The 23944-nt window shown below is 38.1% G+C and overlaps 1 protein-coding gene and 1 long non-coding RNA gene across 3 annotated transcripts in view; one reads left to right on the plus strand and one right to left on the minus strand.

The window, feature by feature from the left end:
- Positions 1 to 358: 358 nt before the first annotated feature.
- LOC137205983 (uncharacterized) lies at positions 359 to 795 on the minus strand. The gene is made up of 2 exons (XR_010934398.1): positions 634 to 795; positions 359 to 538 (listed from the first exon to the last, which is right to left on the minus strand). It is a non-coding gene; the product is annotated as an uncharacterized lncRNA (long non-coding RNA).
- Positions 794 to 23944, plus strand: part of CHMP3 (charged multivesicular body protein 3) — an 81751-nt gene continuing 58600 nt past the window's right edge. The window contains exon 1 of one of the 2 annotated variants that reach the window (XM_067704458.1): positions 794 to 1012. In XM_067704458.1, coding sequence (XP_067560559.1) covers positions 809 to 1012 — 204 coding nt within the window. In that variant the 5' untranslated portion in view covers positions 794 to 808. The remainder of the gene's footprint in view (positions 1013 to 23944) is intronic. The other variant, XM_067704459.1, reaches the window with a different exon arrangement.

A 23944-nucleotide genomic window follows, 5' to 3' on the forward strand; every position in this document is an offset into this window, starting at 1 on the left:
GTGTAGTACCATTTTACATTCCCACCAGAGATGGGAGTATGGGGTTGAGGCACTAAATGGCTCTTCCCATCATGAGAGGAGGTAATGACAGCAGCCATCAGATCACCGTTGTAGGTTCAATCAGAGACTGCCCAGCTAAAATGCGACTAGTCCTTTTTAGTCACAGAGTCCTCTGAGAATTTGATGAAGGTTATGGTGTATGTGGACTGCAGGAATACACACACAGACACAGACACACACAGACACAGACACACACACAGACACACACACACACACACACACACACACACACACGGCAGATAGGAATTATTCACGCTGGAAATGGCGAAGGCCCGAACAGAAGCTGTGACACTTGGGATGAAAGAGGAGGGCTGGAGTTTAAAAAAAAAAGGAAAGTTACAATTGCTGGGACTTGGTAAGAGGGGCAGGAAAGATAATGTCCAGGTTTTAGTGACTAGGTCACGGTAGTGACAACAGAGGAGAGGAGTAGGTCTGCCGGGAGGAAGAGGTCATTTCTGGCTCGCTGCATGTGAGGTGCCTTCGGGACAGAAGGATAAAGATGTTAGGAAAGTGGTTGTAAAAGTATTGTACCTCGTTTGGGTAGAGATACAGACTTCCGGTGCCACAACATACAGGTTTAGGTGAGCAGGCACAGCTGTAATCACCAGGTGTAGTCAATAAACTCGCATCCTTCAGAGGAACCGCCTCTACGCCTCAGAAGAATACACCTAGGCCCACAAGTCCCCTCCCAGAAAGTGCGCAATCGCCTCAATCTTTCTGACAAAACTCCGCCGACCCAAGTCTGCGCATGAGTTCGGCGCATGCGCACCAAGGCTCCCCGCGGCCGCTCCCTGCTCCTGGCGCTCTGACTCCTCGCCTCTCGGCGGCCCCGCCCAGGCGGCTGCCCGTGACCTGCCTGGGTGCAGGGAACGGAAAGCCGGGAGGGGTGAGGCGAGTTCAGTTCGCCATGGGGCTGTTTGGAAAAACCCCAGAGAAGCCGCCCAAAGAGCTGGTAAGGGCTACGGCGGCGGCACCGGAGTGGGTGGGTTTGCGTGGGGCGTGATAGAGTTCGTAAACGACTGGACAGTCTCCCCCCAGCGGCTGGCCAGGTGCCGCTCGGCCCCCATTTCCGGGGCCTCCCACTCGACTGAGGGGCCGGAGGAAGTCTCTTAGGAAACGGCTGTAGCGAAAGAGAACCCTGGTATTCCACTCCACAAGGGAGCCGAGGGTCGGGTTAAGACTTCCGCGGCCTCGGCTCCGGGCGCGGAGGCAGCAGCGCCGGCCTCGCCTCTGGAACCCCTTCCCCGGCGCGCGTTGGTACGTCCCGCCGGAACCTTTCCCTGGCGCAGGCCCCGCCCCCTCCCTCCCTCCCGAGGACAACTGGCGTACCACCCATGGTTCCGTGGTACCCCGAGGACACCGTCCCCGCCGCAGGACTGTCCGGGCGTTCCCCACCCACTGCGCCGTATTGAGAGGGAGGCTCTGGATCTCATTCCCCTGCCCTCCAACGTTCTGTTGGCACCAGACGCACAATTACAGCAGGGACCCCACTCGGAAGAGTGGTACAGGAGATAACAACTCTGCATCTGGCTTAGACTTCAGAATCTGCCTGTCAACTGCGATCACGTCGGGATACTGTGGAGCGGTTGAGTGCCCTGTGGAGTCCGTGTGCCTAAGTTTGTAATCTGGTTCCGCACACATCAGCTTTGTCATGTAGGCAAAGTTAATTTCTCTGAGCCTTAGTCTTGGGTGTCAAGTAGGAATGATAATAGTATCACTTAAGAGTTATTGAAGATGAAAGGACGTTAAGTTTTAGGTAGTAGTGCTAGTTAGGGTAAATTTGTGTTTTTGTTTTGGGCCGCTCCAGGCTGCTCATGGGATCTCAGTTCCCGACCAGGGATCAAACTCTGGCCTTGGCAGTGCAAGTCCGGAATCCTAACCGCTAGGCTATCAGGGAACTCCCAGGGTAAATTATATATTCTACAACCTTGCTCTCATTGGCAGGCAGATTCTTAACCACTGTGCCACCAGAGAAGTCCAACCTTGCTTTCAAAATGCAGACCAACAATATCAGCATCACCTGGCACCTTGTTAGAAATCTTGAGCCCTACCTGAGACCTATTGAATCATAATTTGAATTCTGACAAGATCTCCAGTGATAAGTATGCACATTAAAGTTTGAGAAGAATTACAGCACCCAGTACAGACTTACACATAATGGGAAACAAACCTAAAATCTTTTATTTAATAAATAGTCTTACATGTTCAGCTCTAGCAGGCCTGTTTTAAAAACCAATGTCATGCGTCATGAGGTTGTCGGCACGTAAAGTATGTGTTGATCGTATTTGTTATTGATGGGTACTAGAACAGTAGGCACTCAATAATTATTAGTTTCCTCAGGCAACTTACGCAGTTTTACTCCCTGGTAAAATAAAAATTGTGGAGCTTAAATGAGGTAAGAGTATGTGACATTACTTTTCAAACTGTATAACATTATATAGATGCACATTTTGTGGCATGTATATATTCTGAGGTGCTTGTTATTATAGAAGTGTATTTTTGACGTTAGGAAGGATTATTACCTTCAGTGTTTAGTCTTAGGTTTGCCATTCATAAAGGGAGAAGATTATGGGAAAACAGTCTCATTACTATTTAATCTGATCCCTAGTATATGTATTACTTGAATAGCACTGAGACTGCTTTTAAATGATAAATGTAATTGCTAAGAGCTCGAAGATTGTATAGTCTTCCAATAGGGTAGCCTACCTGTGAAAGTAAGTTAAAACCTGAAAATCACAGGGTTGATGCACGAGGTTGTTTTTTAAAATATGCCTGCCAGAGGGATATTATAAAGATGAAATAAACAGCCAAAGAATGTATCGTCTAGCAAGTAAGATAAGCATTTCAAGAACAAGTCTGGATTGGGTATCACATATATAGTTACAGGAGTTCAGAGGTTGGAGTGATCACTCCCAGACTTGTGTGATTAGAAATGATTTGGGGGACTTCCCTGGTGGCACAGTGGTTAAGAATCTGCTTGCCAATGCAGGGGACACAGGTTCGAGCCCTGGTCCTGGAAGATCCCACGTGCTGTGGAGCAACTAAGCCTGTGCACCACAACTACTGAGCCTGTGCTTTAGAACTGTGAGCCACAACTACTGAACCCACGTGCCACAACTACTGAAGCCCACGTGCCTAGAGCCTATGTTCTGCAACAAGAGAAGCCACTGCAATGAGAAGCCTGTGCACCACAACAAAGAGTAGCCCCCACTCGCCGCAACTAGAAACAGCCCACGCGCAGCAACGAAGACCCAGCACAGCCAAAAATAAATAAAATAAATAAATTAAAAAGAATAAAAAATAAAAAGGGGCTTCCCTGGTGGCGCAGTGGTTGAGAGTCCGCCTGCCGATGAAGGGGACACGGGTTCGTGCCCCGGTCCGGGAAGATCCCACATGCCACGGAGTGGCTGGGCCTGTGAGCCATGGCCGCTGAGCCTGTGCGTCCGGAGCCTGTGCTCCGCAACAGGAGAGGCCACAACAGTGAGAGGCCTGTGTACCGCAAAAAAAAAATAAAATAAAAAAATAAAAAGAATCCGCCTGCCAATGCAGGGGACACGGGTTCAATCCTGGTCCAGGAAGATCCCACATGCCACAGAGCAACTAAGCCCATGCGCCACAACTACTGAGCCTGCACTCTGGAGCCTGCGAGCTACAACTACTGAGCCGACGTGCCACACTACTGAATCCCGCGCGCCTAGAATCCATGTTCCGCAACAAAAGAAGCCACCACAATGAGAAGCCCGTGCACTGCAGTGAAGAGTAGCCCCTGCTTGATGCAACTAGAGAAAACCTGTGCACAGCAACGAAGACCCAACACAACCATAAATAAATAAATAAATAATTGAAAAAAATGTTAGAGTGAAGCTGTACATTTTTTTAAAAAAAGAAATGATTTAGCCCTCCACTATCATATTTTCCACACACCTCCTGCCTGTGAATTGTTTCTTGACTCTCCTTTTTTAAAAAAATATTTATTTGGTTGCGCCGGGTCCTGGCTGCAGCACGAGGGATCTTTGTTGTGGCATGCAGGATCTTTAGTAGCAGCATGTGGGATCTTTTTTAGTTGCAGCACATGGGATCTTAGTTGCAGCATGCATGTGGGAACTAGTTCCCTGACCAAGGATCAAACCCAGGCCCCCTGCATTGGGAGCATGGAGTCTTAGCCACTGGACCACCTGGGAAGTCCAGGTTCTTGACTCTTTAGTAGGAATTTTAGTGCTAGATTATTTACTTTAACTGGTACTGGAGGTACCCTGCCCAAGATTTTCTTCAATTTCCTCTTCACGGTACTCCAAGCTATCCTTTGAGTTCTAATTATACCTTGTTCTAATTTGTCAGAAGAGTGTATCTGTTTGCTTTACATTCAGCTTCTACCAAGCTCTTTATACCTTGTGATTTATGAGGAAATTGTTTTGTCACCTGCCACAATTATTTAGCATTGAATTTGTAATTCCAGAAAGTGCCAATAAAGCAGGAAGGAGAAGTACTTTTTTCTCCATAGAGCTGTGGAAGCACAGGTAAAGTATTGAGAACCAGTATATGAATAAGAAGACAAATAATGTCTGACATTTTAGTTTTAGTCTGGCATTTTTTTGAGAGGGAGAAGGAGAAAACTTAAAAATTCAACTTTATAAAAGAAGCTAAATAATGGAAACTTAAAAAACAAACCAAAATCCAAGATAATGTTGGCAGAGAGAGAAGAGTTAGAGGAAAAAGAGAACCAACTAAATGCTGTAGAGTCAGCTGGGCAACTCTTGAATTAGGATTGATTTATAGTATGCCTTACACTGGGGACTGGAAGATGAGGTCCCAGCACAGAATAAGCAGGGGCCAGGTGCAGCCATGCCACGCCACACCATCATCATTGTCATTTAGGCCATGGAGACAAGTCAGGTCAGGCAAGTCAGGTCACGTCACATATACATATTTATGTTATGGGTGATGACCCCAGAGCTTTGGTAAAGTATCCAGCACAGAGTAGGTGCTAAATAAATATTGAGTGATGAATGAGTATCAGAATAAGATTAAGTAAGGTTTCAAGTCAAGTAGTTTTAAGATGAGCAGTGTTTCAAGGGATATTCCAGGGAAACATTAGCTGTATAAGTCTTTGCCCCCAGCTATCTCAGATACTTTGATGGAGACATCTTAGTGGCGAAACTTGTTCTATCTTAAAGTGTCCAATTTAAGACTGGATTGGGCCTGCTGAGGATGAGCCTTGTAATCCATTTAGAAACTGAGACTGTCTTAGGATGGGAATCAAGAGGACTTGAGATTATGCTTGAAAGAGATTCTTTTCTTGGACCCGAGGTTCCGCTGGAAAATTGTGCTGTCCTCACTTAGGGACTTTGCTAATTTAGCCTTTGGGTAGAACATGTCACCTTTTATGGCATCAGAATTCTGAAATCATGTAACTAACTTATATCCATAGACTGAGTCATGACACATGGTTGTGGGTTGCTATCGGAAGGGGGAAGAAAATGAGAAAGGGAGGTGGAGGAAAAGAGAAGGCTTCATTCACTTAGTTAATACAACAAACGTTTATTGAGATATTTTAGTGTATATTGGGTTGACATTAGGTTTGCAAAAATAAGACACTGGAGAACAACTTCAAAGGATACCAAGTTTTGGGGGAGGCTGACGTGAACAAATGCTTATATTTTAGGGTAAATAAGAGCAATAATATAAGTATGTACAAGATCTATGATGTCACAGTGTGTGGGGGGAGTAACTTACTGTTCAGAGTAGGGAAGAGGACCTGGTCAGGGAGGTTATCTGGGTCTTGTCACAAGAGGCATTAGCCAGGTGGATGGATTGGTATAGAACTGGGAAAGAAGAGGCATTCCAAACAAAATAAACTGCAGATGCAAGGTATAGAAGTGTGGAATGTAGGTTGGAGGAACCCGAAAAAAGTTTAGAATGGTTGAAGGATGAAATAAGGTTATATCTGAGTGGGATGCAATGGTAAGATGTTAAATTGGAGAGGTAGGTAGAGGGCAGATTAATGAAGGCCTATGTATCATGCCTACTAAGGATGGGGAGCATTCAGAATAGTGGTTTGGAGCAAGAATTGGAGGGAAGAGACTTCGGTATGGAGCAATTAAGTGGCCCAGATGAGAGATGATGCTGGTCTTAACTGAGAGCAAAAACGGGGATAGAAAGGATAGGAGGAGTTTTAGAAATATTTAGGATATATAGTCAGAATTTGCTTATCTGCTGGATGTGGGATGAAAGTGCAAAGATGATTCTTAGGTTTCTGTTTAACCTCACTGCCATCAAATCCATCATCCCACTCAGTGTTGGTATCATGAACTGAAATTGAGAGAATTCTGGAAAAGAGCAGATTTTTGACAGGATGGTGATGGAGAGGAAGGAACCGCAGAGCGTGGTTTTAGACAGGATTCAGGGGATCCGGGAAGACATTAGTAAAGTGTTATCCAGGAAGAATACTTTCTTTTTTACTTCCTGTCCTCAGCAAAATTGTAAGCTTCTTAAGAGCAAGGATCGTGTTTTTCTTATCATCTACTTTTCAGCATAGTGTTGAACTCCCTTAATAAGAGTAAGGTGTCTATCAAATATTTGTTTCATGAAGTAGAGATGGTGAGAGAAAATGCTTACACATTTGAAGATACCCTAATTGACCATCTTCTCTATATCCATCTGACAGTGATCAGAGTAGGCAATTTTTGACCTAAGTTCACTTATATTTGTTGTTTTTGGCTAATTTCTAGTTTTATATATGTTTTAAATCTTGAAGGATACACAAAGTCCTTTATACAGACATCACCTTCAGGGAGAGGAGCTAGGTAGCTGAGGGTCAAACGTGGAAGAGGAATTTACTTTTAACTAGATATCTGTTTTAGTCCATTTGGGCTGTTATAACAAAATGCCACAGACTGGGTAGCTTATACACAGTAGAAATTTATTTCTCACAGTACTGGAGGCTGAGAAGTCCAAGATCAAGGAACCCTCAGATTCAGTGTCTGATGACGACCTGATTCCTAGTTCATAGGTGACCATTTTTTCACTGTGCCCTCACATGGGCAGAAAGGGGGATCAAGCTTTCTGGAGTCTCTATTATAAGGCACTAAACTCATTTCATGAGGGCTCTGCCATCATGACCTAATCATTTCCCAAAGGCCCCACCTCCAGATACCATCACATTGAGGACTGTTTCAACATTGCAACTGGGAGGATACAAACATTCTGTCTACAGCAGTGTGATTTGTATATCCCACCCTGATACGTGGAATCAACAATTTCTCCAAGGAGTACAAATTTCTTTTAGTGGGAATGGTATTTAGAAACCAAAATTTAGGTGCTTGTGGTGCTTATTACTACTGGAGTGTTCTTGCTTCTAGGCCTTTTAATTAGAAGAAAGAAGTATATTCTTTAAAAAGTTATGAAGGTGATTAGAGACTAGGTTTTTTGAGCCAACCCTCCTGCTGAAAATAACTAGAAGAGCTAGATTAAAAGTATAACCATTTGAAATTACTGAAAACTACCAAGGTAGTGAAGAATTGCAAAATCAAGATCTGAGAGAAGTGGGAAGCTCAATTACATGAGCCCAGTCATTTGGGACCAGTTTTTCCCCCTAAAGAGATCCTCTAATTCCTCATGCAGTATTGAGAAACTGAGAATTTGAGGAGAGATTTTGACATCCTGTGGTTAGGGGGTTCAAAAATTGGAGTTCAGGGCACACAAAGGATGAGGGACTCATTTAAGTCCCCAAGGATTTTGGTTAGAACTCTGAAAGGATACACCTTAGTGGTAACTGTGAACTGGAAATAAACCGGCCTTTACAAAGACTGATGTCCAGTGTCAAATCGTCCCTATCCCTGATTGGATTTATTAAGCTTAATTAATAACCAGTTGTCAGTGTTCTTAGGCTAGATGTTTGCCTGAAGCAAATTAGGTCTTCTCTGGGAGAAGATAACATCATGCAGAGACACGTTCATCCTGTGGGTTTTCACATACAAAGTTCAGAATTCAAAAAAAAAAGACATTGATTCATAGGAAATCTTTATGTATCCTGGATACAGGTCTTTATATATTCTGGATACCAAGGCTTTATAAATGCTTTTGTTCCCATTTATGTGGTTACAAATAGCTTCTCCAATTTTCTGAACTTTTTCCTTCCTTTAAATGGTATCTTATGATGAGTAAAAATTCTTAATTTCAGTATAGATAAGAATATCACTCTGTTCCTTTATGCTTATTGATTTTTGTGTCTTTTAAAAGAAATCCTTTCCTAAAAAAAAAAAAGAAGAAATCCTTTCCTAATCTGAAATCATAAAGGTATTCTCCTATACTGTCTTCTTAAAGTAACATAGTTTTGCATTCTGTATTTAAGTCTTCAATCCACTTAATTAATTTCAATGAAGGATGAGAACAGGAATTCAATCATCTTGTTTTCCATTTGGCTTACCATTTGTTTCCACACTGTTTATAGAAAACACACTTTTATTTGTTTTAGTTTCCTGTGCCTAGTTGGCTTGACATGTAGTAGACTCTATGAATGAATTTGAATAAAGTATATATCTTGATAGTGTGAAATTCTCTGTAGAGTTCTTATGGTTTTCACAGCATACTGTCTGATTTACAATTTGATTTTTCTTTATACTGTACTCCTTGCTTATGTTCTGCTTAACTTATCAATTATAAATGCTTTTTGTTTATTACTAAAACTCTATTGGTACTAAATAAAGGTTTGTTAATTTTCCATTTTATCAGTTTTCATTTTCTTGTTTATTGTAGTGATCTTTCCAGTTGTGAGACTTGTTTGAGACAGTTTCTTGAGCTCTTTGTACTGGACTGTATTTTACCCTAACAGAACATTAGATTCACCTGAAGAAATTTTAAGTACTACCTATCATTTGGGCTCTATTATAGCCCAGTTAAATTGGTATTGTTTAAATGTCCCAGGTAACTTCTGTGTGGAGTGAGGTTGAGAACTACTGATCTGGGTCATGGCTGGATAATTTTGGTTATTCCCATTTCTTTTAGGAATTTTTTCTTTCACAAAATCCCTTTCGATTTTGTAAGTTAAAGAAAAAATTTTGACCAGTTTTATGAACCTTTTTCTCTTTGACATTTAAAAACATAGATTTTTGGTGTTTCTGATGACTGAAATTTTATGCCTCTTCTTCACAACACATATTTTATGCAGTTAAATTCAACAGATAATTATTGAGCATTTGCTTTGTGCCAGGGGCAGAAGGGGTTAGTGAATAAGAAAAGGTCTTTGACCTGCTGGAGCCATACAGTCTATAATGTGTAAACACATTAATATCAGTATATTAGTTATATATAATTATGTTAGTTTAGTATAATTAATGTAATGTTTACAAAAGAGAGGAGGTATAGGGTTCTGCCTAATTATACTGCAAGTGGGTTTAACTTATCCCAGGGGTCACAGAAGGCCTCCCAAAGTAACATTTAAGCTGAGACATGAAGACCAAGTTCAGAAAATATGTTCTTTATTCTTCTGACTATTAATAACATTTGGGGAAAGCAAGATTTTCTGGTGGTCATGTGAAACTGTTCTATCGGCTAGTTGCCACCTTTTATGTAGTTATTAAATTGCTCCAATTCATGCCTCCGGGTTCTAATCATAGATATAGTTCACCAAGTATAAACAAAGTAGAATTTAGCATTTTGGACGTTAATAGAATGGAGATTGAGCTTAATCAGCATTATTGGGAAGATTTGAATTTAGGGCATTTAAAAACTAGTTTCGTTCAATTGTGAGAAAAAATATCTATTTGTTATATCATCCGTTGGGCATATTTGTGTGGGTCTAATTATTCTGGTCTGTTGATCTATGTGTCTATTCTTTGGCCAACTACTCTGTCTTGAATACTGTAGCTTTATATTAAGTCTTCAAGTTGGGTAATGGGGAATCCTCCAGCATTGTTTTTCTTCACGGTTGTCTTGGTTACTCCAGGGCATTTTTGCCTTTCCATATAAACTTTAAAATCAGTTTGTTGATATCTACAGAATAGATTCTGGTGATTTTGATTGGGATTGCATTGAATCTACAGATGAAGTTGGGAAGAACTGATATATTAGTGTTTAGTCTTCCAATCCATGAACATGGAATATCTCTCCATTTATTTATATGTCTGTGATTTCTTTCATTAACGTTTTGTAGTTTTCTACATGTACATCCTTTACGTATTGTTAGATTTTTACCCAAGTGTTTTATTGTTTTGTTTGGTGCTATGGTAAATGTTTTTAAAATTTCGGATTCCAATTGTTTATTACTGATATACTGGAAAGCAGTTAACTTTTGTGTATTAATCTTCTGTCCTATGACCTTGCTATATTTGCTTGTTAATTCTTGGAGTTCTTGGAGATTTTTTATATCCATTCCAAAGAATCAACAACAAATATATATAAATATAAATATAAGTAAATAAATAAATATATATATATATATATACACACACACACACATCAGTTTAATTGTTTTGTCCCAAATTTGTGTACCTTTTCTTTTCTTATTGTATTAGCTAGGACTTCATTACACTGTTGAATAGGAGTAGAGAGAGATGATATCCTTGCCTTTTTCCTTATCTTAGGGGGAAAGCTTCTAATTTCTTGCCATTAATTATGATGTTAGCTATAGTTTGGGGTGAGGGTGGGGTTGCAGTTTTTTTTTTAATTAAATTGAGGAATTTTCCTTTTATTCAGGTTTGTGGAAAGTTTTTATTGTGAGTATAGGAGAATGGTTTTCCTGTGTCAATTCCTACGATTTTTCTTATTTAACCTATTGATGTGTGGTGGATTACAGTGACTGATTTTTGAATGTTGAACCAGCTTTGCATACCTGGAATAAATCACACTTGGTTGTGGTTTATAATTCTTTTTATGTAATTTTACACTCAATTTGCTAACGTTTTGTTGAGGATTTTTGCATTCATGAGAGATACTGGTCTGTAGTTTTCCTTTCTTGTAATGTCTTTATCTGGTTTTGACATTAGGACAAGGCTGGCCTCATAGAATGAGTTAAGAAATATTCACTCTTATATTTCCTTGAAGATTTTGTAGAGAATTGTTATCATTACTTCCTTAAATCTTTGGTAGAATTCACCAGTGAAACCATCTGGGCCTGATACTTTCTCTGTTGGGAAGTTATTAACTACCGATTCAATTGCTTTAATAATAATAGGCCTATTCAGATAATCTACTTCTCCTTGTGTGAGTTTTAGTAGGCTTTCAAGTAATCGGTCCCTTTCATCTAGTTTACCAAGTTTGTGAGCATAGAATTGTTCATAATATTCCTTTATTGTCTTTTTATTCTCCATGGAATCAGTAGTGATGACCCCGTTTGCATTTCTGATATTGGTAAACTTGTCTTCTCTCTTTTTTTCTCTGTTCGCCTGGCTAAAGGCTTATCTATTTTATTGATCTGTTTAAAGAGCCAGATTTTGGTTTCATTGATTTTCTCTTATTGTACTTTCCTCTTTTCAATTTCATTGATTGTGTAATTTTTATTGTTTTTTTTCTTCTGCTTGCTTGATGCTTAAATTGCTCTTCTTTCTTTAGTTTCCTAAGGTGGAATCTTAGATTATTGATGTCTAGCTCTCTCTTGATATATGCATTTAATGCTATAAATTAACTTCCCAATGCTTTTGCTGCACCCTACACATTTTCATAAGTTGTATTTATTCCCACTTTAATTTAATTCAAAATAATTTTAAATTTATCTTGAGACTTTTTCTTTGACCCATGTGTTACTTAGATGTGTGTTGTTTAATCTCCAAAATTTAGGGATTTTCCAGCTATTTTTCTGTTACTGATTTCTAGCTTCATTCCATTGTGGTCTCAGAACACACTTTGTATGATTTCTATTTTTTTAAAAATTTGTTAGAGTGTGTGTGTTATGGCCCAGAAAGTAGTCTGTCTTGAGGAGTATTTCCATGTGAGCTTGAGAAGTCTATGTGTTCTGTTGTTGGACAGAGTATTCTATAAATATTAATTAGATCAAGTTGACTGATAGTTCCGTTCAGGTCAGCTATATCCTTACTGATTTCCTCTCTGTTCCATTTGTTGATTATCTCAAGGGAGGTTTTGAATTCTTCAGCTATAACATGGATTTGTCCATTTCCCCTTTCAGATCTATCAACTTTTGCCTCATATATTTTGATGCCCTGTTTTTAGGTGCATGCACACTAAGGATTGTTTTGTTTTCTTATTGAATCCTTACTTAATGCCTCTGTTGCCCTGATAAGTTTTTTTGTTCTGAAGTCTGCTTTGTCTTAATACAGCTACCCTCCTTTTTTTCCTTCCTTTCTTTCTCCCACACTCCCTCTCTTTCTTTTTTCTTTCTTTACTTCTTTATTTTCATTGATGTGAAATTTACATAACATAAAATGAACCATTTTACCCTGAACAATTCAGTGGCATTTGGTACATTCATAACATGCAACCACCACCTCTATCTAGTTCCAAAACATTTTCATCACTCTAAAGTAAAACCCTGTACTCTCTAAGCAGTTGCCGCCCATTCTAATCTCCCTCCAGCATCTGGTGACTACCAATCTGTTTTCTATTCTAATTTCTTATAAGTGGACTCATACAATATATGGGCCTTTTATGTCTGGCTTCTTTCATTTACTACAGTGTTTTCAAGGTTCATCCATGATGTAGCTAGTACTTACTTCCTTTTTATGGCTGAATGATATTTCATTGCATGCATATCTCACAACTCATGCATTCATCCAGTGATAGACATTTGAGTTGTTTCAACCTTTTGACTGTTGTGAATAGTGCTGTTTTGAACATTCTCATATGAATATTTTTTGAGTACCTATTTTCAATTCTTTTGGGTATATACCTAGGAGTAGAATTTATTTACCTTTTTGAGGAACTCTATAACTGTTTTTCACAGTGGTTTCACCATTTTACCTTCCCACCAGCAATGTACAAGTGTTCCTATTTCTCTCCTTGCTAACACTTATATTTTTGATTATAGCCAATTCTGTTATTATAGTCAATATGCTTTATGTGAAGTGGTATCTTGTGGGTTTTATTTACATTCCCTTAATGACAAATGAGGTTGAATATCTTTTCATGTGCCTTTTGGCCATTTGTATATCTCCTTCAGAGAAATGTCTGTTTATGCCCTTTGCCTGTTTTTTAATTGGGTTGTCTTTTTGTTATTGAGTTGTACGTATTCTTTATATATTTTTTAGAAGACCCTTATCAGGTATATAATTTGCAAATATTTTCTCTCATTATATAGGTGATCTTATTATTTTTCTGATAATATTCTTTGATGTACAGTTTTTAATTTTGATGAAGTTCAATATATGTATTTTCTTTCTTTTTTTTTTTTTGCTCATGCTTTTGGGATGTTTCTAATGCAAATCCAAAGTTATGATGATTTATCCCATATAAAACTCAGTATTTTCTTCTGAGTTTTATAGTTTTAGCTCCTATATCTAGGTCTTTGACTAACGTAGAGTTAATTTCTATATGCTGTGTGAGATAGGAGAGAGCTTGGTTTTGATTAGTGTTTGCATGGTATATTTCTCCTTCCTTTTACTTTTAATGTTAGTCTTTATATTTACTTTTAACCTTAGTCTTGTAGGCGATGTATAGTTGACTCTTTCTTACTTTCTCTCTCTCTCTCTCGCTTTCTTGCTTTACCCTGTCTGGTTTTCACTGAACCTTTCATATGATTCATTTAATCTCATCTATTAGTGTATCAATTATGTGTTTGTAAAAAGTTTTTAGTGATTGGCCCAGATTTTGAAATATACATTTGTAATTAAGTTAACTTCAAATGCCATTATACTGTTTCACATGTAATGCAGATACCTTTAAACAATGTATTCTGTCCATTATGATATTGCTCTCATTCATTTCAGTTATCCATATTCTATCTTCACCCAATATACTGTCACTATTATTACTTTAAGAATAGGAAATTCCCTCGTGGTCCAGTGGTTAGGACTCAGCGCTTTCACTTCTGGGGCATGGGTTCAATCCCTGGTTGGGGAACTAATAGCCCACAAGCCATGCCACACAGCCAAAAAAAAAAAAGTTAAGAATAAGAAAAAAGATTTTATCTTCATTTATTCTTTCCCTAATATTCTTACTTTATATATGTCCCAGTTTCTGACCTGTATAATTTTGCTTCTCCCTGAAGAGCTTTTAAAAAACATTTCTGGTAATCTAGATCTGCTGTGATGAATTCCTTCAATTTTTGTTTGTCTGATAAAGTCTTTACTTCTCTTTTGAAAGATAATTTTGCTGGATGTAGAATTCTAGGTTGGTGATTTTTTCTCCAGCACTTTATCTCACTCCACTCTCTTCTTGCTTCCATAGTTTCTAACAAGGAGTCTTTTGTAATTCTTATCTTTGTTCCCCTGTAGGTGAGGTATGTTTTTTCTCTGTCTTTCAAAATTTTCTCTTTGCTCTCGTGTTCCCCATTTTGAAATGAGATAACTAGTTGTCATTTTTTGGATTCTTATCCTACTTTGTCTTCTCTTTGCTTCCTTTATCCATGGTTTGGGGTCTGTCATTATTGGAAAGTTCTCAGCCATTATTATTTCCTATTTTTTCTGTACTGTTTTCTCTTTTTTTTCTCCTTCTGGTATTCAATTATGTGTATGTTGCATCTTTTGAAATTGTCCACTGTTCTTAGATGTCCTCTTCTGTTTGTTTTCATTCTTTTTCCGATTGCATTTCAGTTTTGCAAGTTTCTATTCACTGGTTCAGATTCACTGATCTATTCCTTGGCTATGTCTTATGTACTGATGAACTCGTCAAATGCAGTCTTCATTTCTGTTATAATATTAACGTGTTTTATATTTCTAGCATTTCTTTTTGATCCTTAATGGTTCCATCTTTGTGCTTACATTACCTATCTCTTCTTGGGTAATGTTTACTTTTCCCGCAAGAGCCAGAAAATGTCAATATCTATGTCATATGTAAGTCTGGTTCTGATGCTTACTTTGTCTCTTCAGACTGTGCTTTTTCTTGTCTTTTAGAATGCTTTGTAATTTTTTGTTGAAAACTGGACATGATGTGTGGGGTAATAGGAAATGAGGTAAATAGGTCTTCAATATGAGGTTTTAAGGTCATCAGGCCAGGGGTTTGGCTATGTTAATGTTTGCTGTGGCTGTAGGTGCCAGAGGCTTAAAGTTCCTCTACTGTCCTTGTTTTTATTTCTCTTGTTATCTTGGGCATCCACAAAAACTCCTCTTTAGATAGGGCATGCATCTTGCATCTCTTTTATCTCTAATGCATTGTTATACTGGAACCCTATTGGTGTGGTAGTAAGGTGTGGGGGACTGGAAGCGTTCTATCATCTTATTAAAACTCAGTGTTTTAGTGACCTGTGTCCCTGGACATGGTGTTCACAAGTGTTTCTTACCTTCCTGCCCACTCCCAGTGACATAGGAAGACTAGGAGAAAGCAGATAATGTCAGATAAACGCCCGTCTCCAGGGTGAGATAAGGCTCTAGTAAGGTTTGTTTTACTGGAGAATAGGCCTTTTTTAGGAAGAACAACACTGTGTGAATATTTCAGAATGGTTACTTTTCTTTTCTTCCTGCCAGAGAAACAGGGGTATCTTTCTTGCTTTTTCACCATGAGAAACTTCTGTGGTTCTTGGAGGTAAAGCCCATGAAAGTTTTGGGGGCCCTAGGAGTTACATTCTCATGGTAGTCCACACTCATCTACCAGCAATTAGTCGAAATTACCATTTAAATGTTCCTTCCAGTGGTCCAGGTAAGCATTATCTCAACTGTCACTCTCTGTATTCACCTCTCTCTCCACATGACAGGATGGCAGTTTGCCCTATAACCTTGGTTTTCTGTTGAATCAAAGAAAAGTTGTTGTTTTTTTCCCGTGTTTTATAGATGGGAGTGATGACTTACAATCTCTATATATCAGAGCTGAATCTGGAAGTTGTCTTCACTTTGAATGATATTTTCACCAATATAGAATTTTGGATTGAGAGGATTTTTAAAATTCTCTCAGCACTTTAAAGATGTCTCTCCGTTATCTCCTGATCATAGTTTCTTTTGAGAAGTCTGATGTACTTCTTATCTTCGTTCCTTTGTCATTAATGCATACTTTTTTCCTCTCTAGCTGGGTTTAAGATTTTATCTCTGATTTTCAGCATCTTGAATATAATGTGTTTAGGTGTGTTGTGTGGTGTTACATTGTATTTTTTGTTTGTTTTGTTTTGTTTTTTGATATTTACCTTATTTGGGATTCTCAGCTTCCTGCATCTGTGGTTTGATATTTTTCATTACTTTTGGAAAATTTTCAGCCATTGTTTCTTCAAATACTTACGCTCTCTTCTCTCATTTCCTGCTGGGATACCAATTACACATGTGTTAGACCATTTGTTATTATCTCATAGCTCTTGGATACTTTGCTTTATTTTATTCTTTTTTTTAGTTTGGGTAACTTCTATTGACTTTTCTTCAAGTTTGTTGATTCTTTCTTCAGCTGTGTCAAGTTTTGTGAGCCGATGAAGGCGTTCTTTGTATACGTTTCAGCATTTTTATGCCATTTCCATTTGAAGAACCTGAAAGTTGATGTGAACTCCCATTGTACTTGTGGCTCCTGAGGTTCTTTGCTGTCCACTAACCCACAATTGGACTTTATCAATTTATTTAGAAAATTAACTGAATTTTCTTCACTTGCTTTTAAGGTGCCTGCCATCCAGGCTATGCCACAGATGATTCAGTGCTGGTGTTCCCTCTTTTCTTAGAAGTGCCTTTCTTTAGATTTCATGCTGCACTGTTGCCTTGTGACCTGAGCTTTTCAACAGGTTCAGGAAAAGTTATTTTGTAGTTCATTCAGCTTTGTCTTACCGTCTTGAGGGTCTTCTCAGCTTTCTATATCTAGGCAGAGATGGAACTCTCCAAATCTTTTTGAAATTATCCCCCCTTAGATTAAACCTTTCTTTAATGTCTTTGTTTGAATCTTTATTTTCTCACTAAGTGCATATTATATTCTTCTCTGTGTTGTATCGTTTGCACATTTCTCTTTCTTGCTCTCATTTTCCTGAGCTGCTACCCCATATATGATATACAGTGATCCTTCACAATGAAGTGTATTACCTGTAACATTGAAGTCTTTTTACAGAGATGAAAATACATTTTGCACTAAATCAGAAAACTTGTTATTCTGGTTTAGAAATAAAAGTAGGTAAATTAATTACTATTTTCCCCTATAATGAAGACAGGTTGACTTTAGTCTTCAATTATCATCATTTGTCATACATTTTACTTTTTAAAACTTTTTAATTTTAGAAACTGCTGGTTGTCACTTACGAAAGTGAAGCAAAATTAGGGTTCACATTGAACTATTTTAAAGTTTTGGGTAGTTGTCTAACAGAGAAGACTGTGTGGCATCTAAAGCAATTTTTTAAAAATAGCCTTAATGAATATTCTAATATTACAAGGTAGAATTTTAAAGTATTTATTCCAAACAGGGATGATTTAAAGCAGCTTCTGAACCTGGACTTTTTTCATAATTCTTTTTTATGTTATTTTTTTTAAGAAGTATTTCTTGAAATAGGTTATATTTGCACATATTATAAAATTCAAAAGGCAGCAAAGTGTATCCTAAATTACAGGAAAAAGTAAATCTCCCTTTCACTCCTGTTCACAAATTAATTCAGTTTCTATCTTTCAAGACAGCCTAATTTCCTGTGGATTTTTCTGTCGATATTCCATAATATATGAATGTATAGACATATTTATATATCTCTCTCCCTTTTTTTCACCTCCCTCTCTTCCTCCCCTTTTCTGCTCCTTCCTTCTCTCCTTTAGCCTCTCCCTCTCTTTCCTCTTTCTCTCCCTTTAACATATGTAATGTTATACTGTACACATTCTTTACTTTGCTATTTTCATTTATATTTTGAGAATTAATTCCATGGGTAGTCCTCAGTGAATTGCCTTTCTCTCTTTAATTAGAATATACTGTTCACTTATGGAAATTCTGTTTGTGTTTAACTAGTCTCCTGTTGATATACATTTAGGTAACTTCTAGACTTTCACTACTGCAAACAATGCAGCAGTGTGTTTTTACAAAAGTCATTTCACTGTTGCCATTTATTGTCTTAAATTGAATGTTCACCCCTCAATGAACATGAGCAGTTATATAATGTAACGATAAATTTTGAAACAACCATTTTTAAATGACTTTGCTTTCAGTCTTCTAGATTCGTTTAAACAATGGACAGCCTTAAATTAAAAGGCAAATTGTTAAGTAACTGTAATGGTAAACAGATGTAATAAAATAGTTTCTTAATCTCTTTGAATTAGAATTTTTCAACACTAGACATGTAAAACAATACGGAAGACACTGGATGCTGAAGTTGGTATAACATCGTAACAACTAATTTAGAGTTTTATCTTTCATCGGGACAGAGTATTCTCATTTATTTGCTTTATATTAGTAAAAGTTTTGAACCTGAACCTACGTGATAAATGTACATTATCATAATCTTTTTTGTATCTGTGGAGTTCCATGTTACATTTATTTGAAGGATTCTGCTACTAAAAACAAGCTTAAAAACCACTGCAGTTGTTCATTCTGCCGAATTTTCCGGTTTAAATTTGCATTGTGAAATTTATACTAGGCATTGTTCCTGGAATTCCAGTAACTGCTGGAAAAAAAAATTAAACAGATTTAGTGTATCATATACAGGATTAGAAGTAGTTCACTGCCTTATATGATTATTTATGTGTAATAGATGATAAATATTTTTTCTATAAACCTGAAATGAAATAGTTTTATTAAAGGTGCTAGTTCAAACAAAAATTATTTAATCAGGGACTTCCCTGGTAGCTCAGGGGTTAAGAATCCACCTGCCAATGCAGGGGACATGGGTTTGAGCCTTGGTCCTGGAAGATTCCACATGCCGCGGAGCAACTAAGCCCGTGTACCACAACTACTGAGCCTGTGCTCTAGAGCCCACATGCCACAACTACTGAAGCCCGCACACCTAGAGCCCATGCTCCGCAACAAGAGAAGCTACCACAATGCGAAACCTGCGCACTGCAACGAAGAGTAGCCTCTGCTCACCTCAACTAGAGAAAGCCTGTGCGCAGCAGCGAAGACTGAGTGCAGCCAAAGATAAATAAATAAATTAATTAAAAAATTATTTAATCAAACCTGGTCTTGTACCCCCATTCCTTAGTCTGTATTGAAGGACACTCTTTTGCCTAGGTCTCTTAGTGGCTTTTGTTCTTACACAGAGTAAAATGCCATAGCCCCTCCCCCTATCTGGATAGTGGATAGTCACATGGTTCCCTTGCAGGTGTCTTCAGGTCTCTGCTCAAAAGTCACCTCAGCCATTGAACTTTCTTTCATCTTCATGTATAAAGTAATCCTTTCCCAACTCCCCTTGTCCTACTTCCTTGCTTTATTTTTCTCCCTAGCACTAATTTTCTGACCTAGTATACATTTACATGTTTATTTGCTTATTGTCTGTCCTCATTAGAATGTAGGTTCATAAGTCTTTATATCGTCTCCTGCTGTATCGCTAGCACATTGAGTGGTGCCTAGCACATTGAACAGGTTGTAGTGGGTGCTCAGTAAACATTTGACTGTTTGAACGTTGAATTTTCTTTCCTGCTCTTTCTGAAAGTTCTGGTTAGATTATAACAGTGTCTTCATATTTCTGGATGTATCACCTACAGTAATTTTGAGTACCTGTGTTCCCCTTGGACATTTGTAAATCAGTATTTTATATTTTTATCATGAGTTTTAACAGTTGCAAATGGTATGATTTTTTGTATATAGTAAATGTTGTTGTGTTTGAATAGAATTGTTAGAACACTTCTGAAAGTATCACAGTGATTCGATACCTATCAATGTTCATTTAAAACATACATGCACAAGTTCTTATTTATAGTCAGACAGTTTTCATTAATTTTTTCTCTTTGAACGAGAATCTCTATTTTTTCTATTCCACTTTCTCCTATAGATTTCTCCTAATGTAATACTTTTATGCTTGAAATAATTATACTTGGAACAAAAATGTGTAAATACTTTTTATGATAAAAACACTCAGCGAACTAGGAATAGAAGGGAGCTTCCCTAACATGATAAAGGGCATTTATGAAAATCGACACCCAACCTTATACTTCATTATACATTATAAATTGTGAAAGACTGAAAGCTTTTTCTCTAAGATCAGGAACAAGACAAAGACACCAGATGTTTTGCTACTAATCAACATTGCATTAGAAGTCCTAGTCAGAGCAGTTGAGCAAGAGAAAGGAATAAAAAGCACCCACACTGATAAGAAGTAAACCTATTAATTTGCAGATAACATGATTCCACAGATAGAATATGCTAAAGATTCCTCGTGTACCAGAAAATTAGTTATAAGTGAATTCAACAGAGTTGCAGGTTTCAAGGTAAATATTTTAAAAATCAGTTGTGTTTTTTATACTAGCAATGAAAAATCTAAAAGGGAAATTTTAAAATTTCATTTACAGTAGCATCCAAAATGATAAAATACTGAGGGATAAATTTAACCAAAGAAACAGTACATTTGTACACTGAAAACTACAAAAAATTACAGGAAGAAATTCCAAGTTTATGGATTGCAAGACTTAATGTTGTTAAGATGGCCGTACCACCAAAGTGATCTGCAGATTCAGTGCAGTGCCTGTCAAAACTCCAAATGCCTTTCTTGCAGAAATGGAAAAGTTGAGCCACAGATTCACATGGAATACAACAGGTTCCAAATAGCCAAAACCATACTGAGAAAGAAAAACAAATTTGGAGGACCCACAGTTCAAGATTCCAAAACTTACCGTAAAGCTATAGTAACTAAAACTGTGGTATTAGCATAAGGATAGATGTATAGATCAGTCAATGGAATAGGATTGAGATCCCAGAAGTAAACCCATACATCTGTGGCCAGTTGATTTTCTGTAAGGGTGCCAAGATCATTCAGTGAGAGAAAGATAGTCTCTTCAACAAGGTCTGTGACAAGTGGATATCCACATGTTAAGAAACGAAGCTGGGCCCCTGCCTCACTCCATATACAGAAATTAACTTGGATCAAAGACCGAAATTAAAGTCTTTGACCTAAAACTATAAAACTCAGAAAATACATAAAGGTAAGTCTTCATGACCTCATATCTGGAAATGGATTCTTTTGCTATAACACCAAAAGCACAAGCAACAGAAGAAAAAAATAGACAAATTGGAATTCATTAAAAGCTTTTGTGTATCAAAGGACAGTATCAAACAAGTAAAAAGATAAACTATGGAATGGGAGAAAATATTTGCAAATTATATATCTGATAAGGGTTTACTATCAGAATGTATAAAGTACTCATATAACTTAACAATAAAAAGATAGCTGAATGGATAGAAGACATCAATAGACATTTCTCCAAAGGAGATATACAAATGGCCAACAAACACATGAAAAGATATTCAACTTTATTGGTCATTAAGGAAACGCAAATCAAAATCATAGTGAGATGCTCTTTCAACAGGTCCAACAGATTGGCTATAATCAAAAAATTGGAAGATAACAAGTGTTGATAAGGATGTGGAGAAATAGGAACCCTTGTACATTGCTTGTGGGAATGTAAAATGGTGAAGCCCCTTTGAAAAAAAGTTGTGGAGTTCCTCAAAAATATAAAATAGAACTATCATATGACCCAGCAATTTCACTCCTAGGTTTATACCCAAAAGAATTGAAAATAGGTACTCAAACAAATACTTGTATACAGATGTTCATATTCACAGTAACCAAAACATGGAAACAACCCAAATGTCCATCACTGGGTGAATGGATAAACAATTTGTGTTGTATGTACACTCAATGTAATATTCAGCCATAAAAAATGTTGATAGGGACTTCCCTGGCAGTCCGGTGGTTAAGACTTCACTTTCCAGTGCAGGGGGTGAGGTTTGATCCCTGGTCAGGGAGCTAAGATCCCACATGCCTCGCAGCCAAAAAACTAAAACATAAAACAGAAGCAGTATTTTAACAAATTCAATAAAGGCTTTAAAAATGGTCCACATCAAAAAAAAAAAAACTAGAAATGTTGATACATGGTACAACATAGATGAACCTCAAAACCACTATACCTAATGAAAAAAGCCAGACACAAAAGACCACATATTATATGATTTCTTTTGTATTAAATATCAAAATAAGCATATCAAAAGACATAAAAGCAAATTAGTTTTTGCCAGGGAATGGGAGGGAGGATGGTCATAGGGGAAGATTATTTATAGGTTATAGTGTGTTCTTCTGATATATTGAAAAATTTCTGAGACTATAGGAAGCTGTTGATTGCACAGCATTGTAAAGGCACTAAATGCCACTGAATTGTACATTTAAAAATGGCTAAGTAGGGCTTCCCTGGTGGCGCAGTGGTTAAGAATCTGCTTGCCAATGCAGGGGACACGGATTCAAGCCCTGGTCCAGGAAGACCCCACATGCTGCGGAGCAACTAAGCCCACGTGCCACAACTACTGAGCCTGCGCTCTAGAGCCCATGTGCCACAACTACTGAGCCTGCATGCCACAGCTACTGAAGCCCATGTGCCTAGAGCCCATGCAGTGCAACAAGAGAAGCCACCACAATGAGAAGCCCGCACACTGCAACAAAGAGTAGCCCCCGCTCGCCACAACTAAAGAAAGACTGTGCACAGCAACGAAGACCCAAAGCAGCCAAAATTTTAAAAATAAATAAAATTTATTTAAAAAATGGCTTAGTTACATGAATTTCACTTAAAAATATATATATATTTAAAGCTAACATTAACTTTTAAAATTGTATAACCATACAGTTTTAAGTGCTTTAATATTTCATCTGGGTGGAGTTATTAGAGTTGATGAATAATAAATATTTTACAGATTTTGTTAAATAATTTTAAAGTCATTAAAAAGTGAAATTTATTGGAAATACATCTTAAGGATATGAATTTTTTTTTTTTTTTTTTTGCTGTACACGGGCCTCTCACTGTTGTGGCCTCTCCCATTGCGGAGCACAGGCTCCGGAGGCGCAGGCTCAGTGGCCATGGCTCACGGGCCTAGCCACTCCGCGGCATGTGGGATCTTCCCGGACTGGGGCACGAACCCGTGTCCCCTGCATCGGCAGGTGGACTCTCAATCACTGCGCCACCAGGGAAGCCGAGGATATTAATTTTTTAATGCCATTTAGTTCATGTATTCATGGATGAATGCTAAAGGGTTAGCATCAATTCCATTCCTGTTTTATTATTTTTTACCTTAAATCCCACAACCATTTTTTATTATAAAGGTGAACCCTGATCCTCATGATGGGCTTATTGGTAGGATTTCTGGTAGTAATTGCAGACACCAGGGTCTCCAAATGTTTGAATTTGCAGCTACTAGCGATGTCCAGTCATACAGGATGAGGATGTCTTTGATGTTTTTGGAAGCCTATCCACATATTTCTGATAGTAAGATCACCAGGGCTTTGGAGGTGGACTGGTGGATTGCAAAAGCTGGGCTGCATGACCACCACCCTTCACACAGACACCGAGGTCCATGCCAGCAAATTGCTCCTTGTCCAGAAGCAGAACCGGTACCAGTAACTTGTATTGTAGCTGTATTGTAGCTGTGCGTGGTTGGATCATCTCTGGGGGTAACCCATTCACCTAAGGAGCCAGTATGCCATGGCTGTGGTCATCTTCTTGCATCTGAAGGGCTGCGCCAACTGCAGAGGGTCCTTGGATGGCATGGCTGTGATGTAGAGAAGACAGCCTCATTGTGAGGCACCTCAACTAGAAGAAAGCCCTATTTTATGTTTTATTAGACTCAAATGATGAGAAACATTGTTAATATAAATAAGTAGATGGTAGGTAGTGGAAAGGATTTTTCTGTGTCAGTGTCACTTAGTTTTTTG

The sequence above is a fragment of the Pseudorca crassidens genome, chromosome 14 (genome assembly GCF_039906515.1).
Source record: "Pseudorca crassidens isolate mPseCra1 chromosome 14, mPseCra1.hap1, whole genome shotgun sequence".
Taxonomy (NCBI): Eukaryota; Metazoa; Chordata; class Mammalia; order Artiodactyla; family Delphinidae; genus Pseudorca; species Pseudorca crassidens.